General features: G+C 41.6%; 2 protein-coding genes across 3 annotated transcripts in view; one reads left to right on the top strand and one right to left on the bottom strand.

Annotated features, from left to right (window-relative positions):
* The window catches only part of MTREX (Mtr4 exosome RNA helicase), a 33,405-nt gene extending 21,580 nt beyond the window's left edge, over nucleotides 1-11,825 (top strand). Inside the window, exons 21-27 of the mRNA XM_053448046.1 lie at nucleotides 918-1,106; nucleotides 1,739-1,902; nucleotides 2,990-3,095; nucleotides 4,374-4,430; nucleotides 5,029-5,191; nucleotides 8,915-9,019; nucleotides 11,525-11,825. Coding sequence (XP_053304021.1) covers nucleotides 918-1,106; nucleotides 1,739-1,902; nucleotides 2,990-3,095; nucleotides 4,374-4,430; nucleotides 5,029-5,191; nucleotides 8,915-9,019; nucleotides 11,525-11,577 — 837 coding nt within the window. The 3' untranslated portion in view covers nucleotides 11,578-11,825. The remainder of the gene's footprint in view (nucleotides 1-917; nucleotides 1,107-1,738; nucleotides 1,903-2,989; nucleotides 3,096-4,373; nucleotides 4,431-5,028; nucleotides 5,192-8,914; nucleotides 9,020-11,524) is intronic.
* The window catches only part of PLPP1 (phospholipid phosphatase 1), a 55,730-nt gene continuing 44,023 nt past the window's right edge, over nucleotides 11,693-23,399 (bottom strand). For both annotated transcript variants that reach the window (XM_053448050.1, XM_053448051.1), the window contains exons 4-6: nucleotides 15,172-15,229; nucleotides 13,084-13,260; nucleotides 11,693-12,192 (exon numbers count right to left, since the gene is read on the bottom strand). In XM_053448050.1, coding sequence (XP_053304025.1) covers nucleotides 12,064-12,192; nucleotides 13,084-13,260; nucleotides 15,172-15,229 — 364 coding nt within the window. In that variant the 3' untranslated portion in view covers nucleotides 11,693-12,063. The remainder of the gene's footprint in view (nucleotides 12,193-13,083; nucleotides 13,261-15,171; nucleotides 15,230-23,399) is intronic.

Genomic DNA, 23,399 nt, shown 5'->3' with positions numbered 1-23,399 from the left:
GATTTTTCAACTAAAAGTTAGAAACAGTCATTTTTTTCTAAATTTTTCACCATATTTTATAATTTTTTTAATAGTAAATAATATGATACAATCAAAACAATGTCATCTAAAGAAAGCCCTTCTTGTCCTGAAAAAAACAATATCTAATGTGTGTGGGTTCAGTAAACGGGAAAGAAGAAAATTACAGCTAAACACAAGCAGCGCAGAAATGTTAAAAAGGCCATTGTCACAAAGGGTACAAAAAGTAAAATCAGCCTTTGTCTCGAAGGGGTTAAAGGAACCTCTCGGCTATCATTTCTAGCCATATAATGGCTGCTGTGTCCATGAAATCAAATAGACACTCCAGCCATCATATACACTTTAATGCATATGGCTGCATGGTACCTTTAAATTTGTGTTGTCCATTTTCCAAATGCCAGGCGAGGATTCTGAGGAATATGTATTTGACCCTCTCCCTGCCCTCAGTCTTATCACCTCTCCCTTCGTTTGATATACTATCCTCCAGTCCGCTCCAGCACCGGTCCGTTCGGACCCCGGTGCTCATGGGTGGAAAGTCCTGGCATTGATCCTTTAAGCGGCCATCAATGGCCAGAATTGTTGGACTATGGAGGAGAAGGGCTGCTGCTGGAGGGTAGGCAGTTCTGTATCAGGAAAATGCATTTTTTTTAACTTTAATATGCATTCTTCTATAGTAGGGGTGTCGGGTAATTCAGGCTGTCCCTTTTTAATGATTCATAATGTGAATAACCGTATATAACTATATGAGCAAAACCATCCTCACCTGGCCCAGGATTGTATCTGTGGGTAAAAGTTCCTCCTTAGTATATGTAGCAAACCATTGTGGCATGCCTGCCGTCACTGTGTATGTTTGTGTATACCTGGTATATATTCATATATATGTTGCACATATATTGCAGGAGGTTCAGAAGCGTTTCCCTGACGGCGTACCGTTACTAGATCCTATTGATGATATGGGAATCAAAGATCAAGGACTGAAGAAAGTGATACAGAAGACCGAGGCGTTTGAACACCGAATGTATTCACATCCCCTTAACAACGACCCTAATTTGGAGTCGGTTTACAAGCTTTGCGAGAAGAAAGCCCAGGTACGTTGTACTGAAATTCTGTGGAACTATCCTCTCTTGCGATGTGATCCCAAAAGATGTTTTAGAACAGTTAAGACATGAGGCTTCCCGGCAATGTTAAGAACGGCGAGGTTTAAGAGACAGCTGTTTAACTTCATTTAAATTAAAGACGACAACGTGTTTAAAAATTGTGGATTTACTGCACAACAAATGTTTTTTACACAAAACTGTCAAACTGCACAACAGATATTTATGTACAAATGACTCTACACATCAGAGAGAATCTAAGCCCATTCCTGTGTATATGTAATAAACCGTCTATACATTTTTAAAACTTCAAAGCAAGCTAAAATTGCATCTAAGCGTAGCATTGCATGCCAAGTGACCTATAGCGTGTTATATGGAGCATGGGTTCTGGGGTAGATCTATTTCCTTGTTTGAAATCATATTTTTTGGCTAATGATTTCATTAACCTCATAAATGCCAGGCTTAGCCGAGATCCAGACCTGGACCGGCACCCTTCAGTGTGAAGAGAGCAGCAACCTGAATATGTTTGCCCCCCAGAGGCATCCGACTGTGGCCAAAATATATTACACGACCAAATTGTAAAAGCGACAGATAATTCTAACCAGTCGTGCTTTTTTGTGCGTTAGATTGCGGTGGACATAAGAGCAGCAAAGCGGGAACTGAAGAAGGCCAGGACGGTGTTACAGATGGACGAGCTGAAATGCCGCAAGCGTGTGCTGAGAAGGATGGGTTTCGCCACCTCCGCTGACGTTATAGAGATGAAAGGGCGAGTGGCTTGCGAGATCAGCAGGTATGTGCCGCACACACACGGAACGGCTGGTGTACATACGCTGTAGGGTTACGTTTTACATGTTAGAACACCGGATTGTTTTCACCCAAAGGCGTCATCCTGCTGGTGTCTTTATTGGGCTTCCGATGGGTTATATAAAATTAGCCATTGCTAAAAGTGCATGGCTTATTTGGTTTGTAAAAACTCCGAAAGTGAAATTTGTAGTGATTGATACCGGCGTAGCCATTCGCTGTGAGCAGGGGTCGCCTCGTTTCTTTAGATCTATATAGCGTCGCAGGCTTGCAGGAGCTCCGTCTGCCAGGAAACCCTTGAGAGCGACAGTCAAGGTTCTTAAACAACTTCACTTATAGTAGTTTCGGGTTCTTACTGGCAATTTCTGTGTTTGCATCAGTCGTGTCGCTTGATAAAGAACACTTGACTTTACTTACATAGTTACATAGTTCATAAGGTTGAAAGACCTAAGTCCATCAAGTTCAACCCTTCTACCTAACCTGCCTATTCTTGATCCAAAAGAAGGCAAAAACACCTAATTAAGCTACTTCGAATTCTGCCATCAGGGGAAAAAAATTCCTTCTTCACTCCAAGAGGCAATCGGATTTCTCCTTGGATCAAGAAGCTCTAAAATATTAATGTTATTCTATTTATATCCCTGTATGTCATGCCTTTCTAAGAAAATATCGAGGCCCCTTTTGAAGGTATCTAATGTATTGGATAACACCCCCTCCCTTGGAAGTGAATTCCATACCTTTATTGTCCTCACTGTAAAGAATCCCTTCCTTTGTTGTCTATGAAACCTGCGCTCTTCCAGTCTCAGAGGATGACCTCTTGTTCTTTGTACATTTCTGTTAATGAACAGGTCACTGAAGAGCTTGTTATATTGGCCCTGCATATATTTGTATAATGTTATCATACATTGATAGGTGTATCAATGGTAGGCTGAGAATATTATAAGACCTTTTGTAGCAGACTATACGTGACTACAAAGTAAAGTCCGAATATTTTATTAACTGTAGCCAGGACTTGCCCCTGTGCCGCGTGATCTCGCACTCGCATTCTTCTCTAAATTTGATTGTTTTGTACTTTTCAGCGCTGATGAACTCCTCCTCACTGAAATGATATTTAATGGACTTTTTAACGACCTGACAGCAGAACAAGCAACCGCGCTTCTCAGCTGCTTCGTATTTCAGGAAAATGTAAGGATTTCTCTGGATATGTTTGGTGGTTTTTTTTTTGTTATAATATGGATTATGAAATAGCCTTGAAACTCTTGTGCTGCTATTGTACAAGGTAGGTTTGTCCTGGTGACATGTCTCATTTCAAAGCTTCCTTACAGTTGCATGGAAAAGTTAACTTTAGGATGTACTGAGATGTCCTGAGTATAGTGACCATGAAGACCTAAAATTGCATCCTATGGTCTTTGCACCAGCGGGGTTACACTTAAATAACGGAAACTGCCTGAACCTTTAACATTTTTTTCAAACAAAGATCAAACTAAAAAGCGTTTCCAGAGCGGCTCTCCAGACCTCTGATTACTCCCTTTTCCCAGGCCGAAGAGCTCTGCTTACTCATTAGCTATTATTATTATTGTTATTTGTACAGCACTACGGAATAAGATGACGCTATATAAATGTGTAGATCGGACATAAGTAGTATATTACTACTCATAGAGGGATACCATCTGGTTACAGGAGAGAGATCCCTCAGGTCTGTGCATAACCAGTCAACCAAATATTAAAGAATGTAAAATAGCTCCCAAAGTACCCCGTACCTCAGCTAGAAGTATAAAAGCCACCATCACCCAAACCAACAATGTAAAAATAACAAAGTAATCGTATATAAGGATGTGTATTCCTTCTCCATGCATGATATTCAACTCTGGGATGCTGCGGGACAAACATCAGCTCATTTATTTCCATCGTTCAACAGTTGAACGTGTTACTCGTACTAAATATACATAAAAATGTCTCTGAATCAGGTGCACTAAACACATAATAGAGGTTTGATGGGAAGTCACTAGTCACGTAGGGTTAATATCTTTGTTCCCCGGGCAGTTGTTCCGTAATTGCTTATCTTTGCCCCTTTCATCCCGTGGGAAGTTTGATAGGAGGAGTGGGAGAAAGGAACTCTATTTCCCGACCCACGGTGTTGTGGGAGAGCGGGGCAGAGGTGAAGCATCATCTCATTCTGGGAAATCGGCAAACGTTGCATCCTTCTCACAGCCGCTTCCCTTTTTGGTTAACCTCCCGTAAAATGTGTGTTATTCCGGTAACCGTTTGCTTTCTGCAGGCTCACCCGCTTCTCACAGAGTTCAAACGTTTTATTATCTTTCACACTGCGCTGGCCGCATGTCCCTGTCTGACCAAATGTCCTGTTCAGAATGAAGCGAACCGGATCTGTGAACGATCAGCTTTATAACTAAATGTATTTTACCCCCAATAATTTACCCCCCTTTGTCTTCTTTTTTTTTTTAGTCCAGCGAAATGCCTAAACTTACGGAGCAGCTGGCAGGACCTCTCCGACAAATGCAGGTAATGCTTGTAACATTTTGTGTTACCGTCACATCCTCAAGGTTGTTGACCAAATCAGTTTAATGGAGCTTCTTACTAGTTTTTACCATATATACCGTACGCCGTCTGAGCAACGTGGCCAATGTAAGTTTATGGGGGGAAAAGCTGGTGGTGGGGGTTTAATTTTTTACATTAGATTTTCATAATCTCAAGTGAGAATGTAGCCCAAACTATCCTAAAAGTCTCCATTTACTTCTGTGTAGATCGAGGGGTAAAGTATACGTATTCAGAACATCAGTAATTTTGCCTATGTTCTGAGTCTTTACATCTAGAAAATGGACAGACCAGACGGTTTTTATTTGCCGTCCGTTTCTATGTCATGTTTCCAGGACAAAGGCCAACGGACCTTCCTTTTTACAATAAAGAAACCAGCCTTACACTGCGGTTATACGGCTTCAATAGACTGGTGTTAACACAGAACTCATTCATTTTCATTCACTCACTTTGTGCTTATACCAAATTTTTAATATAGGTTGAAATAAAAATCTCCGGCATTATTTGGCTGCTTTGTGTAATAGAGGTATACTTTGTTAATGCACGATTTTCCTCTTTGGAACAGGAAACCGCCAGGAGGATTGCTAAGGTCTCGGCGGAAGCTAAATTAGAGATAGATGAGGATACTTACTTAGGAACATTTCGACCAAATCTCATGGATGTTGTCTACACCTGGGCCAACGGATCGACCTTCGCTCAGATTTGCAAAATGACTGATGTTTTTGAAGGTAAGTCTTTAGTAAAGCTACGTCTATTTTATTTATAGAAGGGCTAGTCTCCTAAGGTCTGTTAAGGTGATGCTAGTGATTAAGACCTGTTGTGACTGCGTTATGCAGGCGACATTTATATTATGCCACATTTAAAATGTTTTTGGCCCTGTTTATACACTACATTTAAAAAAAAAATCCATATTTCTTTTAGTTTATAACATGTACTCATATTTTTTTTCAAAAAGCAGTGTATAATTCAGAGGTTACAGGCTGCTTTCTTCTTGTCACTAGCCCTGTCTTGCAGGCAGTGATAGTCGCTCGCCCTTTCCTTAATCCAAACTGAAAATGGTAGATGAAAGTGTAGTTAGAATATCTTCCGGTTTCAGAGAGCGACTGCCCCTGTACCCCGGCGCATGGAGGGTTAGTCCTCGGAAATCTGCATGGCTACCGAGTGAGCGCTCGGAGAATTACGCAATGATCTTGGACTGGTGTTGTAGACAATGAATGTCAAGGTTTCTTATCGTTTCTTTTTCATTCCCCGGTATGGGGGAAGGGTAAAGTCACTCCAGCTGAACTCATACAACCCGGGCACCACGCAGCGGCAGACATAGACCGTCTGTGTCAGGACCCCTTAGGCGTTTGGTAAAATCAATATGTTGGTCAGTCCCGGCCTCTTGAGTGTTGATTCATCCGTCGTTTTGTTCTCAAAGTATTTCAGCTTTCAGGGTATGATTTCCAGTTTGCTGCGCATCGTATTTTGAAATCATATTTGAGCTTTTTTTTATTTATTTTTTTTACCTGGCCTTTCTGTGGTAAGGAGATCAACTTAGTAATAACGCATACTTACACACACCCGCATACACTTGCGCACGCCCTGTACAGAAAGGTTACCAGGGCTGAGGTGTAGAGTCGCAATGTCTGGCGGACGGCTCGGGGTTCTGTACGTCCCGCGCTGATTCTCTTTGACTCTTTGTGGACGGCGTGTGTTCATCTTTCATTAAATACCATCATGTGTGGGAAAAGCTCATTTGCTCTGATTTCTGCCTGCTCTGCTTTCTCCACTTCTGCAAAATGATTTTGTTCCATAAGAGTTTATGGGCTCTGCATTGTCAAATTTCTTTCCTTTTTAAGACTGGTTATTTTTCTCATGCTCGTTTAACCCTTGCGTGTGTGTTGGAGCGAAGCAGATCTTTGAGGCTTTGCACATCCCTCTTATTGCTTCATGATGTATTTTACCTCTCCTGGGGTGTATATACTTCCGTGTGAAGTACGGCGTACGAGTAATCGCCCCCATGATTCCTCTCCCAAAGTGATAATGTGCAATGTTTTAAAAGTGGTCTTATAACCATAGCAACTAAAACAGATTCCTTCAGAGATTTGTTTGGCATGGTGATGAGGTGACTTTTTATAGAAATACATATTGTGTTAAAATACTTTTTACCTTAATGGTCAATGGTTCTTATTTTTTTTCTTATTTGTTAACATGCCTAATTCCCCTCAGACCCCATATTTTAAACAGTCTTTTATTATTTTTTTTGTTGGGGGGGGTCAGTCTGAATTAGAGATGCTATATTTATTCTGATATACCTAATATAATATACAAGCACAGTATTTTATTTCTTTTTGCATCTTCTTTTGCGGTCCGGATTGTGCGATTCCCTCCGCCTCAGAGGAATGTGTTACTTAGAGGAGGGAAATGATTTGTTTCCGAGGCCGTGACATGTCTCCGAGCTGCGGAAAGCCATCCTCTGGGTGTGCGGGCGATGCTTTGTGACGGGATAATGTGTTGAAGGTCGGCGTTAGTCTGCGGTTTGTTGTTTAGGTCGCTACTTTAGAGGTCATATCGGTAACGCGAGAGGCAAATCTCTCTCTCGACGCCGTTTGGGTTTTCTACCTCTCTCTGTACTGCGGGAGATGAAGCCAACATGCAGCGTGGCTCAACTGCGTGATCTGCTTCTCATTTATTTGTTTTGGGCCTTTTTCTCTTGATTATTTCCACATGTCCAGAATGGAATAACTGATACGCTGCTTGAATCTTTCTGGATTTTGGATTCTGGTTAATGTTTTTTTTTTTTTTTTTTTTTTTGAGTAACTGTTGACAGAAAAACGTTTGCACAGAAACAAACCTTTTACGAGTCGCTGTCACCATTATTATTATTTAGTTTTTTTGTTTTTCTTATTTAGCGCCATCATATTTTGCAGCGCTGTACTAGTTACTAAAGAAGAATGCATATTAATTAAAAAAATATATATATTTTAACACATGACATGGCATATTGCTGTAAGGCCCGTGTACTCTGCCTCTCGTGCCGATATGATGCATGTGATGACCGCGCGGCTCCTTCGGAAGCTTCGCCGAGTGCGTGGGAACCGATGCCAAAAGACGTAAAATTCCCAGCTGTGCCGAGACAAAATGTCATTTCTTAATGGCTCTTATTCTAAATATCTTTAAACCGCCAGATAATGTATTAAAAGATCTTATAACAAATAGGAATTAATGACAATTTGGTTTTATGACAGTGGTTTCAATGGCCAAAGACCTCTACCTCATACTCTTAGTTTAAAGGCAGCAGATAATAGTTATTGATGGCCTTTAAAGCAGGGATGTCAGACTTGGTCTCAGGTGCTTTAGATCTGCCGTTGGAAGAGTTGGCCACGGCTGGCAAGCAGGTTTTAGTTTTATATAATTCTAGCTTTACTTCTGTTTCTGGAGCAGAGGTGGACGTTTATTATATCTCATTAGTTCATCTATAGCAAAAAAGCATATTGTGGTAAAGTGTAATATGTGTAGTAGCTACTATGGAAGCGAGTAGAATGTGCTGTGATTATAGGAGTCTGGGATATTTTTAATGGTGTAATTGGTGTGGTGTGCGGAGTTGCAGATTGAATCTCTGGCTCTCGACAAATGCTGTAAACGTGGTCGCCGTCCCTCACCCGCCGCCCCTCGCTCACCCTTGGAGGATAGTGGGGGGGGAAGCACATTTACTAATGGCAGCTGTCCACTCTTGTGAAGATAGCTGAGGCTGCTTTGCTGTTGTTTGCTGCAAGAATCGTTGAAAGGCAGAGGAGTGCAGAACAAATCTGATCTGTTTTGGAATCAAAGCTGCATTTTATTTGGCTTCTTGATCGGAATCCATAGTTCAAACCGTTGCCTCTCTAGAAGGTTAACGTGACTCTCCGGTTCCAGATCATGCCCCTGCCTGCGCGGCATCACAGCTCCGCTTTATATCTGTCCACCCAGCAGCTCCAGTTCTAAAGTTGTGTTTTCTCTCTGAGGACTGGGGTTTAAGCGATGTAGTAAGCTTGCGATCAGGGCCCTGATACCTAATGAATCAGTTTGTCTTACTCTATCTATATATAATGTAGGAAGCGCTGCATAAACTGCTGGTGCTGTATAAATGAAAGATAATGTAATAGTCAAGGATGCTGGATTCTGGTGCAAATTTTTGTCTGAAGGGTAAACGTTTTTCTGCCAGTAGAGGGCGCTGTAGAGGGCGCTGTAGAGGCCGCAGATCACGTCCACATCCTGCCTCGCCACACTGTTGCGTTGGAGTGCAACGAGCTTTTGTTGAGTAGTGCAGCTCTGGCCATCTGTTACAGTAAAAATTATATATAAAGTGTAGCGAATCATTTGGTTGTTAATTGTGGAGCCTTGACTGACCTTTTGAGGACAGTTTAGACTGATTCTGATAGTATGTTGCATATTGTATATGCTATAATGTTTCTTTGTGTTTTCCATAGGTAGTATAATCCGGTGCATGAGGCGGCTTGAAGAATTGCTTAGACAAATGTGCCAAGCGGCCAAAGCCATTGGAAACACAGAGCTGGAGAACAAATTTGCAGAAGGTAAGCGGCCAACAATCCAGCTCTCTCTGAAATGCTTATCTCATGAATTATAGAACCCCCTATCATATGTGTCCACTTCTGCTCACGGCCCTTCTCCCTATACGGTCTGCCCTCTAACTTTATATCACGGACTCCTGCAAACGCCTTGTTTTGGGGGGGTTTGTTCTTGGGCAACACGCTTTTAAAGGATCAGCTCTAGATTGCAAGCAAATACAATTACCGTAAGGAGAACAGTGCTTTGGTTTCTGCTGCGCATATTAGGTTTAAGCCACATATTATGTACAAAACAGATGTTTATAGTAAGCAATATGGTGCTGACGCTTACTGACTGTTCTTTGTGTGATTTATATCCATGCTTGACCAACATAGCATATCTATCCATAATATTTTCTTGGTAGCCAGCAGAGGCAAGGACTATAAAATAATCTGGGGCTAGCTTTAAGCGTCTATCAGACAGACTCTAGACTTAAAAGTCGTGATGTATATGGCCGAGTACTGCGACCTCTGCGTATTCTTCCATTGTTCAGCATTTTGATGGAGTGATCATAACCTGTATATGCTGCGGATCTGTTTCCTTCGAAGAAGGAGCGCTATATAGCAGAAACTGGATTGTCAAGTGGGGGGCCTAAAAATAAAAACCATACTTTCCAAAGTCCATAGAAAAAACAGCTTTTTGGGCCTTTACACATCTGTTGTGTCTGCTTTGAAGTTGCCTGACCTCCTGGGAGCCGAGCCCGGCACCCCAGCAAACACTGAAACTCGCAGAACAAAGAGCTATCTGAGCGAGCTCCGCAGGAGACACATACCACGTCCAAGAGCTGCTCTGATGTCACGTGGGCTCCATCATACCTGCTGGCGTGTCATTTCCATAGTCATACAATACACAGCGTGTCTCTGCCACTTCCAGCCGGCCCCCCGGGCCTGAGCTCTGTAATACTTCAACCTTCCCTTACCTCCCCGCCGCAAGTCTTGCAAGCGTATGATCACTTTCGCAATTTAGCTTGGATTTTGAGGCCGTGGTTTTACCTCTCATATGATGCACGATTTAAACTAGATGAGCTACCTAACGTGCCTGAAATACAAATATAATTAGTGTGTGTATATAAATGTATATATATTTCACACATACATTTCCATATGTGAAGTGTAAGCCATTTATAAGATCTACTAATTATACTAAAACCAATGTGTTGATTGCGGTGAAACGCACCGTGTCAAATTGTGTGTGTTGAAGGACGCTGCGCTCTTGCATAGGAAATCCTACGGGTGTGAATGAAATCTTCCGTGTCTGCGCATGAACACTTGCCTTCTGTTTATGGTGTTACAAGTAAAATTTCTTTACATTTGCATTTTTGGTGCTGCCTCTATAGTCCTGGTGGTTTATGACATTGGCTCTAATGTGGAAGCAAAATCACCTTTTTAAGCCTTTTTAAACCGGGTATATGTTTAGCATTCCTAAATATGCAGTTTTTGTACTAATTTTCTCATTTTGAAAACCCAAAACACACGGTGGTCCTTCTGATTTCACACAAATGAAGGGGCCGCTTCGGTTCCACCCGGCAATTAGATTATCGAGGGTTTCAAACGACTTCTCAGAACTTGTTCCCACTTTGTAATTAGCGAGTTTCATATACACCGAGATAAAGGCCAGCGACGTCTCATGAAAACCGTTCTCAATGTAATACCAGTAGTTGTTGTAATACGTGTTTCTATCGATTTCTTTCACATTTCCACACAATATCAAATGCTCCATCAGAATAACCCAATGTAAATAGACCCTTGTGCTGAGGGGACAGCCCCCACCCATTATATGCATTTAATTCAGGGGGAGATATGAGGGTCTGCTCTGGATTGTCCCTCCATGCAAATACAATGGATGCTTATTTGGTTCTCTTTTCTGCCGCCATCATCCTTTTTCAGGATATAGTTGGCCAAAAAAGGGTTCTGTGAGGGCTCTAGAGGCAATAAAGCGCTTTTATTTTAAGCCTAGTGCGGGGGTGTCCAACCTGCGGCCCTCCAGCTGCTGCAGGACTACATCTCCCATGCTCCTCAGCCAGCCCTTTAGCTGAAAAAGCATTATGGGAGAGGTAGTCCTGCAGCAGCTGGAGGGCTGAATGTTGGACACCCCTGGCCTAGTGCTTACTGTGCTACTTTTGGTTGCTTGAGACAGTGGAAGGGGTGTATTTTACTGGAGCTGGAGCTTCTAAAGGTAAACAGCTGGCAACCCAAAGCCCCCCCCCCCCAGGAAATTAGTCAATTGATTGCTTTGGCTGCATGGCTGCAACGTACTGTCCCTTTAAGGATAGCCTGCACATTATAACTGAGTGTATACAGGCCACAGCTGGGAGCCGCTGTAAAATGCGTTGCCGAAGCGAGCGACATCTTCTACAGGGATCCGGTATAAATATTCTTTGCGATATAATTACATTTATACAGGAAATCACAAGAATACACATTTTGTGGCAGATAAAGGCATTAACATTGAGTGTTTTTGTTTGTTTCCAGGAATTACAAAAATTAAAAGGGACATTGTGTTTGCGGCGAGTCTCTATCTCTAGCGGTGCTGATTCGATCCGGAGTCTGAAGTGAAGAGCTGTTTGATTGGTATTTGTTGCCCACCCCAAGTATTGAGTACCCCTCGTCCGCATGCACTCGCATAAACCAACACAAGTGTTTGCTTTAAACAGTTTTAATGTTTCCGTGGTATAAATCCGAACAGGCAATTGTCTGGCAAAGCAATATTAAACAAGTGTTTGTACATAAACATGTTACCACATTATTTTAATAAAAAAATTTACAATTTGAATACCACATTTATTGTGTGCATGTGTATAGCTGATAAATGTTCCATACCAGATAAACGTAAAGCTATATCATATACATAGGGTGTCTTTATAACTATATACAGGTAAAGTGGGCATTCAACAGGTATAGCAGCAGTCCATAAACACGCTCCCGCCTCTCGCGCATGTACATACAGGATTTTATAAGGCTTGTGGATACTTCTGTATAAAAGCAGGGTACGGTGAGTGGCGCGGCGGTTGTTAGGGCTGGTGGGTGGTCCCGTAGTGGTTTCCGTTTGTGGACGTTTCGTGGAGCGTTGTGTGGGAATCCTCCTCCTTCTGGTTGAAGCTGCCCTTCCGGACTTTGAAAAAATCTGAGACGTACACAACCTACACGGTAAGAAAAGCTGGGTTAGGCAAGTCCTGCTCACACAAGTCTGAAGACCACGTATCTAAATGGGCTTTTTCTCAAGTGTGCAACTTTTAGATGACAAAGCCCCAGCTCTCCTCGCAACAGCATTATCTTTGAATGTGATTATCTGAGGGGTCCCTTTGCAAATGTATGAAGGGATTCTGCCTTTGTCCCCTACTCCATCTACTATTTGCCAGTTGGCTCCAGCGCTTGCGTTGTGAGTGGAGGAAGGATACAAATGGTAACACAAAGTAGCTAATGAGTGGTGTGAATCAAGAGACCAGGGAGAAGGGGTGCTTTTTTTTTTAAGTAACTTTAATACGCGTTCTTCTTTGAGACTGTCCCCTTACATAGTCATGCGATGATATGAAAGTTTCAATTGTCTTTGTTCAGGCTTGCTTTTACAGAAAGCTGCAGTGTTTCATGCTTTGGGGGAATGCTTCTCCCTGCCACGTGTTAATCACGCCTGTCCTGCCAAGGACATGATCCTAAACCTATTAAATTAACTTAACCATGTGCAGTAAATTTAAACTAATAGTTGAATCTCCCACAAATGATTTCTCTCTCCAAGCTTGCACTCACATATAGGTGGGAGAGTTGGCCCTAGCACCCTCCACAAACCAGGGAAAACACCGCAACGAAAGGCCTGTTGCTCCAGCTTCATCTCTCCCACCAAGACCAGCATCAGGGGCTTACCTAGTAATACTTGGAAATGAAGGCCAAACTTTGACAATTAGCCTCTTTTTGTGTAGGGTGGGATGTTGTTGAGTTGCTGAGGATGGTACATTTTGGGAACCGTATGACAGTATATTTATATGTAGAGTGTCTGCTGTAGTTATAGTAAAGCATGTACATGATAACCAACTCACAATAAGCACTGCTACAATTGCTCCCTGGATGAGACCGGTGAGAACGTCGCTCCAGTGGTGCTTGTAATCAGAGACTCTGGAAAGCCCAACGTATATGGACGCCGCAATAAGCGCAAACTGGAGCGTGGGGCGTATAAGCCGGGCCCAGTCTCCTTTCATTCTGGACTGAAGATACAGCTGCGAAGAAACAGATACATGGGTCAGGGCTGAGTAACAAACACATCTGATGTTTCACTGACAGAAGCCTAACGAGGACAGAGATTAATCAAGACGTGAACATTTATTGGGAGGAACACCTGGCTTTTTAATCTGCTTGCCAAGGAGGCTCTAGAGTATGATTACATGTCTAACCCCCTCGTACATCTAATTTTATAATGCAGAAACAGCTTGATCACGGAAGGGAAGGTCCTGACTCCAGCGGAACAGCTCATTTTGTTTTTTGTAATAGTTAATCGGTACTGAAGATGAGACTTGCTGGACTGTTTAATGCAGAGTGGATGCCACCATTTGTATGTGTGAGATAGCAGTCCCAAGCTGGTAGAGTTCCAGGGTACACTAGGCATTAATTGGCTCTGGCCCTTTAAGGCCCACAGTTGATTGTATACTCCTCTTGCAGGAAGGATAAGGAGTGGCATCGGGCACATTCCTCCAGCCATTTGTTCCATTTGCCAGATGCCCGATAGAGTCCAATAAACATACTATATGTATAATGTACGTACTAGCTTTGTATCCACTACAAACACAATGTAAAGTCCAAGAAACGTATTAATCTGAATACGTTATAAATGACACATTAGGTGATGTCATCTCCTTTGCTATGGGCTGGCTGCTCTTTAATACAGTCCAAAACGTTTAATTTCCCAGTCTCATCTTATGAATTTCAAACAAGTCCCAATCTGTTCACTTCCACGGCGGTGAGATGCAAGGAGCACCAGGAGCTCAGTCTAGTCTCAACCCGCTGTAGGTGAACAGATTTACTAAACAAAATGTTTCCATGATTCGGGTAACTAGAGATTAAATGACATACAAGAATAAGTGGAGGAAAGAGCCCCTGAGGAATTTGGGTTGGATCTTGATAATGGGTTATTTCATCACCAGTTAAGTAAATGCTTTGCCGCTTTTCCCCACTGACTAGTACCTACTAATATCGCTGTGATGTTCGGCCGGTATTTGCTTCCTTACCCCTGTCCTGTAATGTTAATATTCTGCCATCCAGGGGACTGCAGCTGCTGTATTTAATGAGGGCTCAATATCTAGGGGTTTTTTTATTTAATTTTTTATTTTTTTTAACCTACAGTAAAAAGCTGGATCCAATTAACCTGATTGTGTAATACAATAAAAGCTATAAAAACCTAGTGAAATGAAATCCAACGTGTGGGATTTATCTGCCAAACACGTTAACCATACAGAAAATCCCTTTCATGGCAGCTTTATGGATTCTTCCTCCCACCGACCCTTTATCCTGCACAGCTTTTCTACCCCAGTCAGGGGCGAAAGCTCCTCGTATGGAAGAACACCAAGAAAGCATATTTTGTAACAAGACTAACCAAAACATCTGTATTACATTAAGTTCTAGTTGTGTTTTTCCATATCAGCAAAAATATGCTTAAAATGCACGGAATTATATTTGGAGATGGCTGTTCACGAGTCCAAATCCAGCTAATAAAACAGGCAGCAGAGAATTCTATCCATGCATGGAAATCGCTGTAAATACATTTCTCTAAAATCATGGTTACGGTCACAAGAATTACGGAGGGGCGTACAAGTACCCCTTGGATCAGTTTTCTGTGGTGGTCCATCAGCAGCGTGGCTGCTCACATATGCATGTCCACTTTCACAGGCGCACATGTTCACACCGTGTTTGGCCCTACTCTCTGTAATAATGTATTCGATAATTCACCAGTCATATGTTGACATATGATTTCCGAAAAAAAAAAACGATTTCTAAATTTGTATTCTTTAAAGGGATTATTTCATTACCAATGTGTATGATGTATAGCTTGACCAAAATAAAAGAGGTTTGCTCTCTTAACACTAATATGAAAGCGAGTTAATGTCATACGGAGGAATCAGACAAAAGGTACTTACTGCCAGGAACAGCATACAGTACATGGAGAAGGACGAGTGGCCGGAGTAGAACGAAAGCCTAGGAGAAAGAACCGAGAATAGCAGTTTAGTTTGTGGGGCTTAAGTACGCGGTACGTTTATCACACAAAAAATACCATCAAAAGTCAATAAGAAGAAAACGAAAACAAAAGCACAGCTGGGCATTTCATTAGTTGTTATGCTAACCCATACCCAGTGCATATTTAATAGCATAATCCTTAATCCGTGCATTGCGTTCTACAAAACGGTTACAAAAAGTGAAAGTACGGTACATTGCAGCAGGTTAAAAGAATAAAATTTAAACGAGCTTCTTTGAGCTGTGACGATGATATGTATATTTATATCCAACAGCCTAAAAGTTAGATATTTAGTCCAATGGCGAGTGGGACGGAGATGTGTCACAAACCTCTCTGTATATGAAAACCATAGCAAACTAACCATCGGTGAGCGATTCCCACCCGCCATCATTTCTGCCAACCGGAGACTGAAAACCTTGAGCAAATATCACATTATATTATATTTTTTCAGCAGAAACATATTTAGTGCAAATGCTGAACATCCCCAGATTAGAAAGCGGGGGTCTAAACAGCTGTTGTAAGAGAACAGGTTCTGTTATAAACCATGCCAGTGCCTCTGTACGGCACTCTGGCTCCCCGGCTAACATGGTGATAGCTATGTGGAAAAAAAAATCACCGGCATCTGCAGAGATTCCGTTTATAGTCATGTATTCTAGAGCTCGGCCGCAGGCAGCAACACCAGGTGTCCTAAATAGGGCTCTATACGTTATTGCTTATACCAAGGCTGTTCATGCCTGTCAAATCCCGTTCATTATCTGTGATATTCTCATCAATTCCTAAGTCACTTAAACATGATATGTATAAAAGCCAAATAATAACCCATAAAGCATTTCACACATGGTTGTCTTAAAGAGCCAGCATGGAGCATGTCCGACCACCACAGCTGCTTGCCTTCTGTGGGGATGGACGCCAAGATATATAATGAAAAACCTCTTCAGAACCAAAATGGAATTAGATAGCTGACACACAGATGCTGGCTGAGGGTGTTTGCTGCGTCTACAAGGGGTGCCAAGGTCCTACTCTGTACCTTTTACAGTACTGCACTAACACTGCTGTATGACACCTCAGAAGAACTGCGCCCTCCTGTGGTAGGGCCTGGAAAGTACAGCTGGTGATTGCGCAAGCTCAGATTTTCCCTGGAGAGCTTATTGACGCATTCAACAGCAACCTCTTGCCAAACTAAGCATTTGGCGATGTTAAGGGGAAAAAAATTAAAAGCTTTGAAGTCGCATTAGGCCATCACAGATTATTTACACAGAGTTTTTACGCGTTTCCCCTCTCTTCCAAACAGCTGCCATTATTTTTATTTCCCTAAAATCAATCCACAGATTAATCCACTTACTAGCCACAAGTTTGTTTAAATTAAACCAATTGTATAGCTGTGAGCGACGCGCTGCCTGGGGCTGTGTAAAGGGTTTTATCAAGGGGTCTAATTTGGCAATATGTAGCATATGCCCCATGCTATTTAAGAAATCTAGGGTTGCCAACAGGCATTTGTAAAGTACCACACAAAGCAAGGCTACAAATTCTGAATAAATACTTGCTTTTCTTTAGTGAACATACACTTGCTACACGTGAAAGAGAGACAGGGAGAGAGGGACATGAGTTAAGCAGGTGTGAAAAAAGTAAAGTAATAACGCTTTCAAAAGACACATGTTAATAATTGCTATTTATTATTTGGGAAAAAGATAAGTTAGTGAACAGAAGAAAAATCTAAATCAAATCAATATTTAGTGTGACCACCGTTTGCCTTTAAAACATCAATTGTTCTAGGTATGGTTGCACAAAGTCAGGGATTTTGCAGGCATATAGTTAGGTGTATGATTAAACAATTCTACTAAACAGGTGACAATAATCATCAATTTAATATGTAGGTTGAAACAATTATTAACTGAAACAGAAACAGCTGTGTAGGAGGAATAAAACTGGAACATCCAGACTCACTAAGGTGAGGTTGCGGAGGATGGTTTAATGTCAAAAGTCACGGCAAGACCGAGCACAGAAACAAGGCACAAGGTAGTTATCCCGCATTAGTAAGGTCTCTCCCAGGCAGACAGGGGTTTCCAGACGTTCTGTCGAAGCGCACAAAAACGACAATGCAGAGGACCACAGACGCAGTGATCGGCCAAGGAAACTTAGTGCAGCAGATGAAAGACACATCGTGCTTACTTCCCTTCGCAATCGTTGATGTCAATCAGCTCAGCATGGACAGAAAACAGCGGGACCCTGGTACCCCATCTACTGTATGGAGAAGTCTTCATGGAAGACTTGTGGCCAAAAAGCCATTTCTCTGGCATGTAAATAAGGCTAAGCGACTCAACTATTCATGAAAACACAGCAATTTGAAATATTTGGCTGTAGCAGAAGGCAGTTTGCTCACTAAAAGGTTGGAGAACGGTACATGTCCTGGATGTGATGGTATGGCCCCATAGAGCCCTGATCTCAACATCGAGTCTGCTGGGATTACATGAAGACAGAGAGGCAATTAAGGCTCTCTAAATGGAAGAACTGCGGTTAATTCTTCTGCCAAGTTACTTTTTTTTTTCTTCCTTCATTTCTATTCTACCTTTTACCCTTGTCTTAAAATCATCCTCACAAGACAGATACCCATACCTGGGAACTCTCTAGGTTTGTCACAGAGAACTCTGGTAGAACCAGTGCTTCGCTGGCTCAACACCCGAATCCTCCAGGTCGCAGAAGCAGGGTCTCCAAAGCAGCCCTCTCCCCGCCCATATCCCCTCTTTACGGGCGAGCTTCCTGTGACGTCAACGACATCAGCGAGCAGTCCTGGCCGCGTCCCGCAAGGGTAGGCTCCCTGGTATGTGGATACCAACAAATAACCACAAAACACACTGGGTTTCCATTGAATGTTATTATCAGTCCTGGTGAAAAGAAATGGCTGATGTAGCAACCTGAGCAGGAAGTATGGAGTATCCGCTTGCTCATGCACAAATAATGATATTATATACTGCCAAGGCACAAGTTTACATGTCCTATTAGGAAGCATTTGAAGTTGGTTAAGCCCTCCAAAAACATAGAATGTCAGCAGCTCTGAGGACTTCCTACAACGCACAACAGTGTTTTCAGTCTGCCAGCGTGCCCGTAACAGGGACTGGCCGATCAATAGGTTACGTCGGTGCGACCACAGGCAGATCACTGCATGAGAATAAGCTATCGTGTGTGCACGGTTTTAAATCTCATGCTGGAGGGCCGCCAGCTGCATAGGGTAGCGAGGCACATAGATCTAAAAAAAAAAAAAAAAAATACTAATTTGTGACCTTTTACTCCTGCAACTGCCGCCTGCCTTATTGTACATATACAGTAAGGGAAACAAATGTGGCTTGTCAGACTTCATGCACCAAGAACCGCCAGCTGTGCGCACTTATCGAGGTCCTAAAATAGACCCATAGAGCAGGATTAAGAGACCCTGCACTCATTTCCGCAGCCACCAGATCCACGTGGTGAAAGGGAAACCAATGGGGCAACACCTATACGAACTGTAACAATTAATGGTTGTAAAGAAACATATACTGTATATTCTATACATACAAGACATTTTCCAGTATATTTTAAACCTTTGCCATGCGCCACATTGTGAAAGCATGGACTTTCTACTGAAAAGCACTTAGCGGTTAAAAATTCCCCTAGGGACTACTAAAAGTACTTTCCCAGATCTTGCACAACAATGATTAATGGATTACAGAACAACTTCCATTTCTACCCATGTTTATAATTAGAAAGTTTACAAAACACACCCAACATGAACCTACTAAGAGCAAGTTATGAATTATTATCATTATTAGTTATTGTTTTATATAGCGCCATCAAATTCCGTAGCGCTGTACAACGGGTGTATATTTAGTAATATTATAAAGGTTACTGATACGAACTATATGATAAGATCCCAAGATCCCATTACATCATTTTGTTTTTCGCAGCAGCATATTAATCAACCAACAGAATAGCTCAGTCTTAATCACCCATACAATGAATTTTTTCCCCTGATGGCAGAATTCGAAGTAGCTTAATTAGGGTTTTTTGCCTTCTTTTGGATCAGGAGTAGGAAGGTTACGTAGAAGTGTTGAACTTGATGGACTTAGGTCTTTTTTCAAACTTATGTACTATGTAACTATACATGTAAATGACGCTCTGACTAATGAAAGTCTATGGATGGATTGTACAAGCAGGACTTCATTAGCACTGCCATAAAGAATCTGCTCCGTGTGGTGCTAGAGCAGGGAAAGTCACCCAAAGTATCTCACTTGATGATAGATGACGACAGCCTCCAGGTAAAGGAGAATTACTGGAACAAAGTAGGGTTTTCACAGAGCGATCCTACATTAACGGGGACAGCAGTGTATTTAATACTCAATAAGAAGCCATACAATGACAGAAATCAATAAGCTAGGACTGTTGTGCTTACCCAATTTATTATTCGAACACCTTTTCCACTTGGCATGACCAACCGGTAAAACACCCCACTAGCCATGTCGATTAATGGCAATGTTGGCGGCTAATGGCAGCTGTGGTGAAAACAGTTTGCACTGGATGAACTCATTAACTGATCAAAACATTACCCACCGTAAAGGCACTTTGTACGTACAAATAGTAACAACACGCTTAATCATTTGTTACTGAAAAGTAAAAGAATTTGAATTCTTTTGCAAGTCACCAATTCTGTAACTTCTAAAAGTAAAAACAAAGGATGATTTATTAGAAGAAAAAAAATCAGATTTAGTTAAAGCTCTCTTGGGCAAAGCGCTATAACGGGAATAACATTTCATTTTACTGCTTTTTTAATGATGTTAGAATTCCAATTGGATAGAAATTTGGTGTAAACCGTCAGCCACTGAATATATATTTAATGTAAATCACTGGCAGCAGCTTAAGGATTTCATGGAAAATCCAGCTTGAAAACACAGCTTTAAGAGCTGCAAAGCCATCGTACAAAACTAAATCGGCAAAGTAAACTGCTTGGCACGACTGAACCCAGGCTCCGCGATGTAAGTGGAGATCCCTGCCCTATAATTATTAATAGATCACCCAAATGCAGGTAAACAAGTTAAATGCATAAATACCGAAGGGGACCCGTTTTTTCCCAGAATTATCGCAGACTGACGTACTTGTAACTATACCACTGCATCAGAGATATTTACATTAAAATCAAAATGCATATGTGCTGCACGCCCCGGTGTAACACGGAAATAAATCATCTTAAACAGTCAATTTAATTAGGCTCCTTTCCCAGAAATGGGGGAGAGATGTTGGCTTAATTGGACGCAGCTACATAAAACAAAATCGTTTCTTTGAAGTGGCATGACAAGAGAGAAGCTGCCAGGGACGTAGATTTAATCATTAATTAATGATCTAAAAAATAACATCTACTATCATTTTGCGACTATGAACCTCCTTGGCAGGGAAGGAAAGAGACATTTAGCTGCATTACGTGTGACCATTTACACACAAAAAAAAAAATGAAAAAAACTACACGGGTTTATTCACTAAATGGGGAGTTGTGGTTCAAACGCTCCTACTTTACAATTCATTACAAAGGGTCAACAATGACAAGCTTCTCCAGCATAAAGGACTGCCCTGCATAATGTATAGTTCAATGTAAGGAGACTTGGAAGGCATCTCGTTGATTTAGCCATTTGTTATAAGGGGCCAGTAATGCTCTTCATACAGGAGGCTTCATGATGTGATGTAACGTAACGTAATGTAAAATGAAGTCAAGGAGCAGAAACACAACTCTTCCTTTGGCATCTGCTAAAAAACATCTCAGATGAATCCTATTGAAAGCAAAAGGTCCTGCCGCAAACAGACAAAACACAAATCATTCATTGGAAAACCATTTATTTAAAATAACTAAACGAAGACAACGGAAAGCAATCAGATGAGCCCAAAGGAATCTTCAGCAGATCCCAAGATGCTGTTACAACATTCACCAAGTATTAATTTGAGTTATATAAACAAGAGGTTTCTAGCAAAAAAAACAGATGTAAAAAAGCTGTAAACAAATTGTTTAAATCCCAGCAGAAATATTTACGTACGGCCAAGAGGTTTGCTTTGTTTTATGCATTAACAAACCTTTGATGCTGTAGAAGAAGCATCAGGAGGAACGTCCATCACCTAAATATACCCCTAAAACGTATAGCCGTGCAGTACTGGGGAATCTGCCAGCAGAAGACTTTGGGAAGAGATTTATATAGTTTGATACTAAAAATGCAAACAAGTCCATCAAGTATGAGAGAGAGAGAAGGACTTCCAGATGTCTATGTGGCCTACATTCCCATCAGACATGTTTTCAAGGCCTGGCCCAGGGAGAGAGAGGACCTTCTTTCACTCTTCACTCACATTTGTTCTCTTTCCTCCATTTTTTTTCTCCCCTCTCACTCCTCTGCTCTGCTTTCTCTTCTCTCTTTCCTTTGGTTTCTTGCCTCTCATCTCTCTCCCCTCTACTATATCAAATATTTTGTCCCCCGTAAAGCTATGCCCATGACCACCACCTAACCCCCAGCGCAACTTCTCAAATTGTTTCAAGGAAATTGCTCCGTAACAATGTGGCAACCCTAGTAAATCACACAAAGTACCATTCTAAAGCACTATAACGTTTACCCTGCCTTAAACATAACAATCATTAATAGAAGTTGTATGACGTTAAGCAGATTACCAATTCCCGGTCTCATTATTCCTTAAGACAAAAAGAGAAAAACATAAGCATAGCATTCCGTAACCTTGTAGGGTGAATGCCCAAAACACACCCAGATTAGAGAGGTTCAGGTAAGTGGAAATATATACAATTTCAAGTAAATTTTGCTACTAAGTTGTTTATATAGATGTCAGAATTACCCGTTACGGACCATGTCAGCCACACACGTTTGTGTACAACAGATCCACTTCAAATCACGTGAAACAGACACTTACAGGGTGAGAAAAAGCAGAGGGAACGGACAAAGACGGGGCATAAACACATTTTACAGCTCATCAAATCTTACTATATCACCCAAAAAATTTAATTATTTTTTATTGTCTTCCATCTCAAAAATATTTGCTTTAAAGTAGTATAATACCGGTATATATATATGTTGGAAATCTTGAGATGAATGGGGGGATGTTTCTCATAATCTTTTTAATACATTACGATTTTTCCCTTCATTAATATTTTGACATGGAAAGTACACAGAACGAGTAGCTGAATATAGCGTGGCCAGAAAATATCTACACAGCTGTCGGTGTAGATCTTGCCAGTGCATGCCACAGGGTGACTAAAATCCAACAAGAACATGCCAATGTGCTTGCACACTTGCGAATTTCCAGTAAAAAGCTGCTCGCGTCTAGTCATGGCCCCCGCCTGTCAGCTCCTGGGAGTTCTGAGCTTCCCGGGAATGAATATAGGGCTGAATTTACTAAGGATTGCGAGTTTAACACTCTGAATCAGCTACAGACTGTAGCCCTCCTCTGAAGGAGAAACCTGCCCGGGTCTTATGGCTCTAGCGGGAGCTCAACAATTCGCAAAAAAGGTTTATTCACTAAAGAAGGAAATGGAAGGCTGAAATCTGATTTCTGACAAGGTCCAACCCCAGTTAACTCTCGCAAGAAGCACTTTATCAGCCCCACAAAATGCATACTTTAGTATTAATTATACAAGTCCAGCTCAACCCTTCTTGCAGGAGACACTTGCTAGAGATGGCTCTTCATAATACATTATGAATTCAGTTGAGTCTCCTGCTTCTGCAAACTCTGCTGCTTCTCCAGTGTTGGCAAATAAGCTCAAAAAACACAACGAAGCTCATCTGGCCGTTGAGTTTCTCTTCTATGAAAAGGGCCCAGTTGGCCATTTATACTTTTGCAATCTTGCAGCAACCTAGCCTTCTGTATATTTAGACCTACTGAATATAACAAAGTACTGGGCTATCATACCTTCTTTACTGGTCGGGATTAATTTATTTTTTGGCTTTTGCCAACACCGTAGCATTTAATTGCTTTTAGCCATTACCGGAGAGGAAAAAAAAAAAGATAGACTAGACTGGAATTCTATATTTTGACAAGGCATTAAAATGTATTTTTAACATAAAATCATTGTCTGGCTTCTGGAATTGCTGGATACTATTAAGTGTTACCACCATTCTAAAT

This window comes from Spea bombifrons, chromosome 1, assembly GCF_027358695.1.
Source record: "Spea bombifrons isolate aSpeBom1 chromosome 1, aSpeBom1.2.pri, whole genome shotgun sequence".
Classification (NCBI taxonomy): domain Eukaryota; kingdom Metazoa; phylum Chordata; class Amphibia; order Anura; family Pelobatidae; genus Spea; species Spea bombifrons.
The sequence above is the reverse complement of the archived record's forward strand: the minus strand, read 5'-3'. Positions and strand labels throughout refer to the sequence as shown.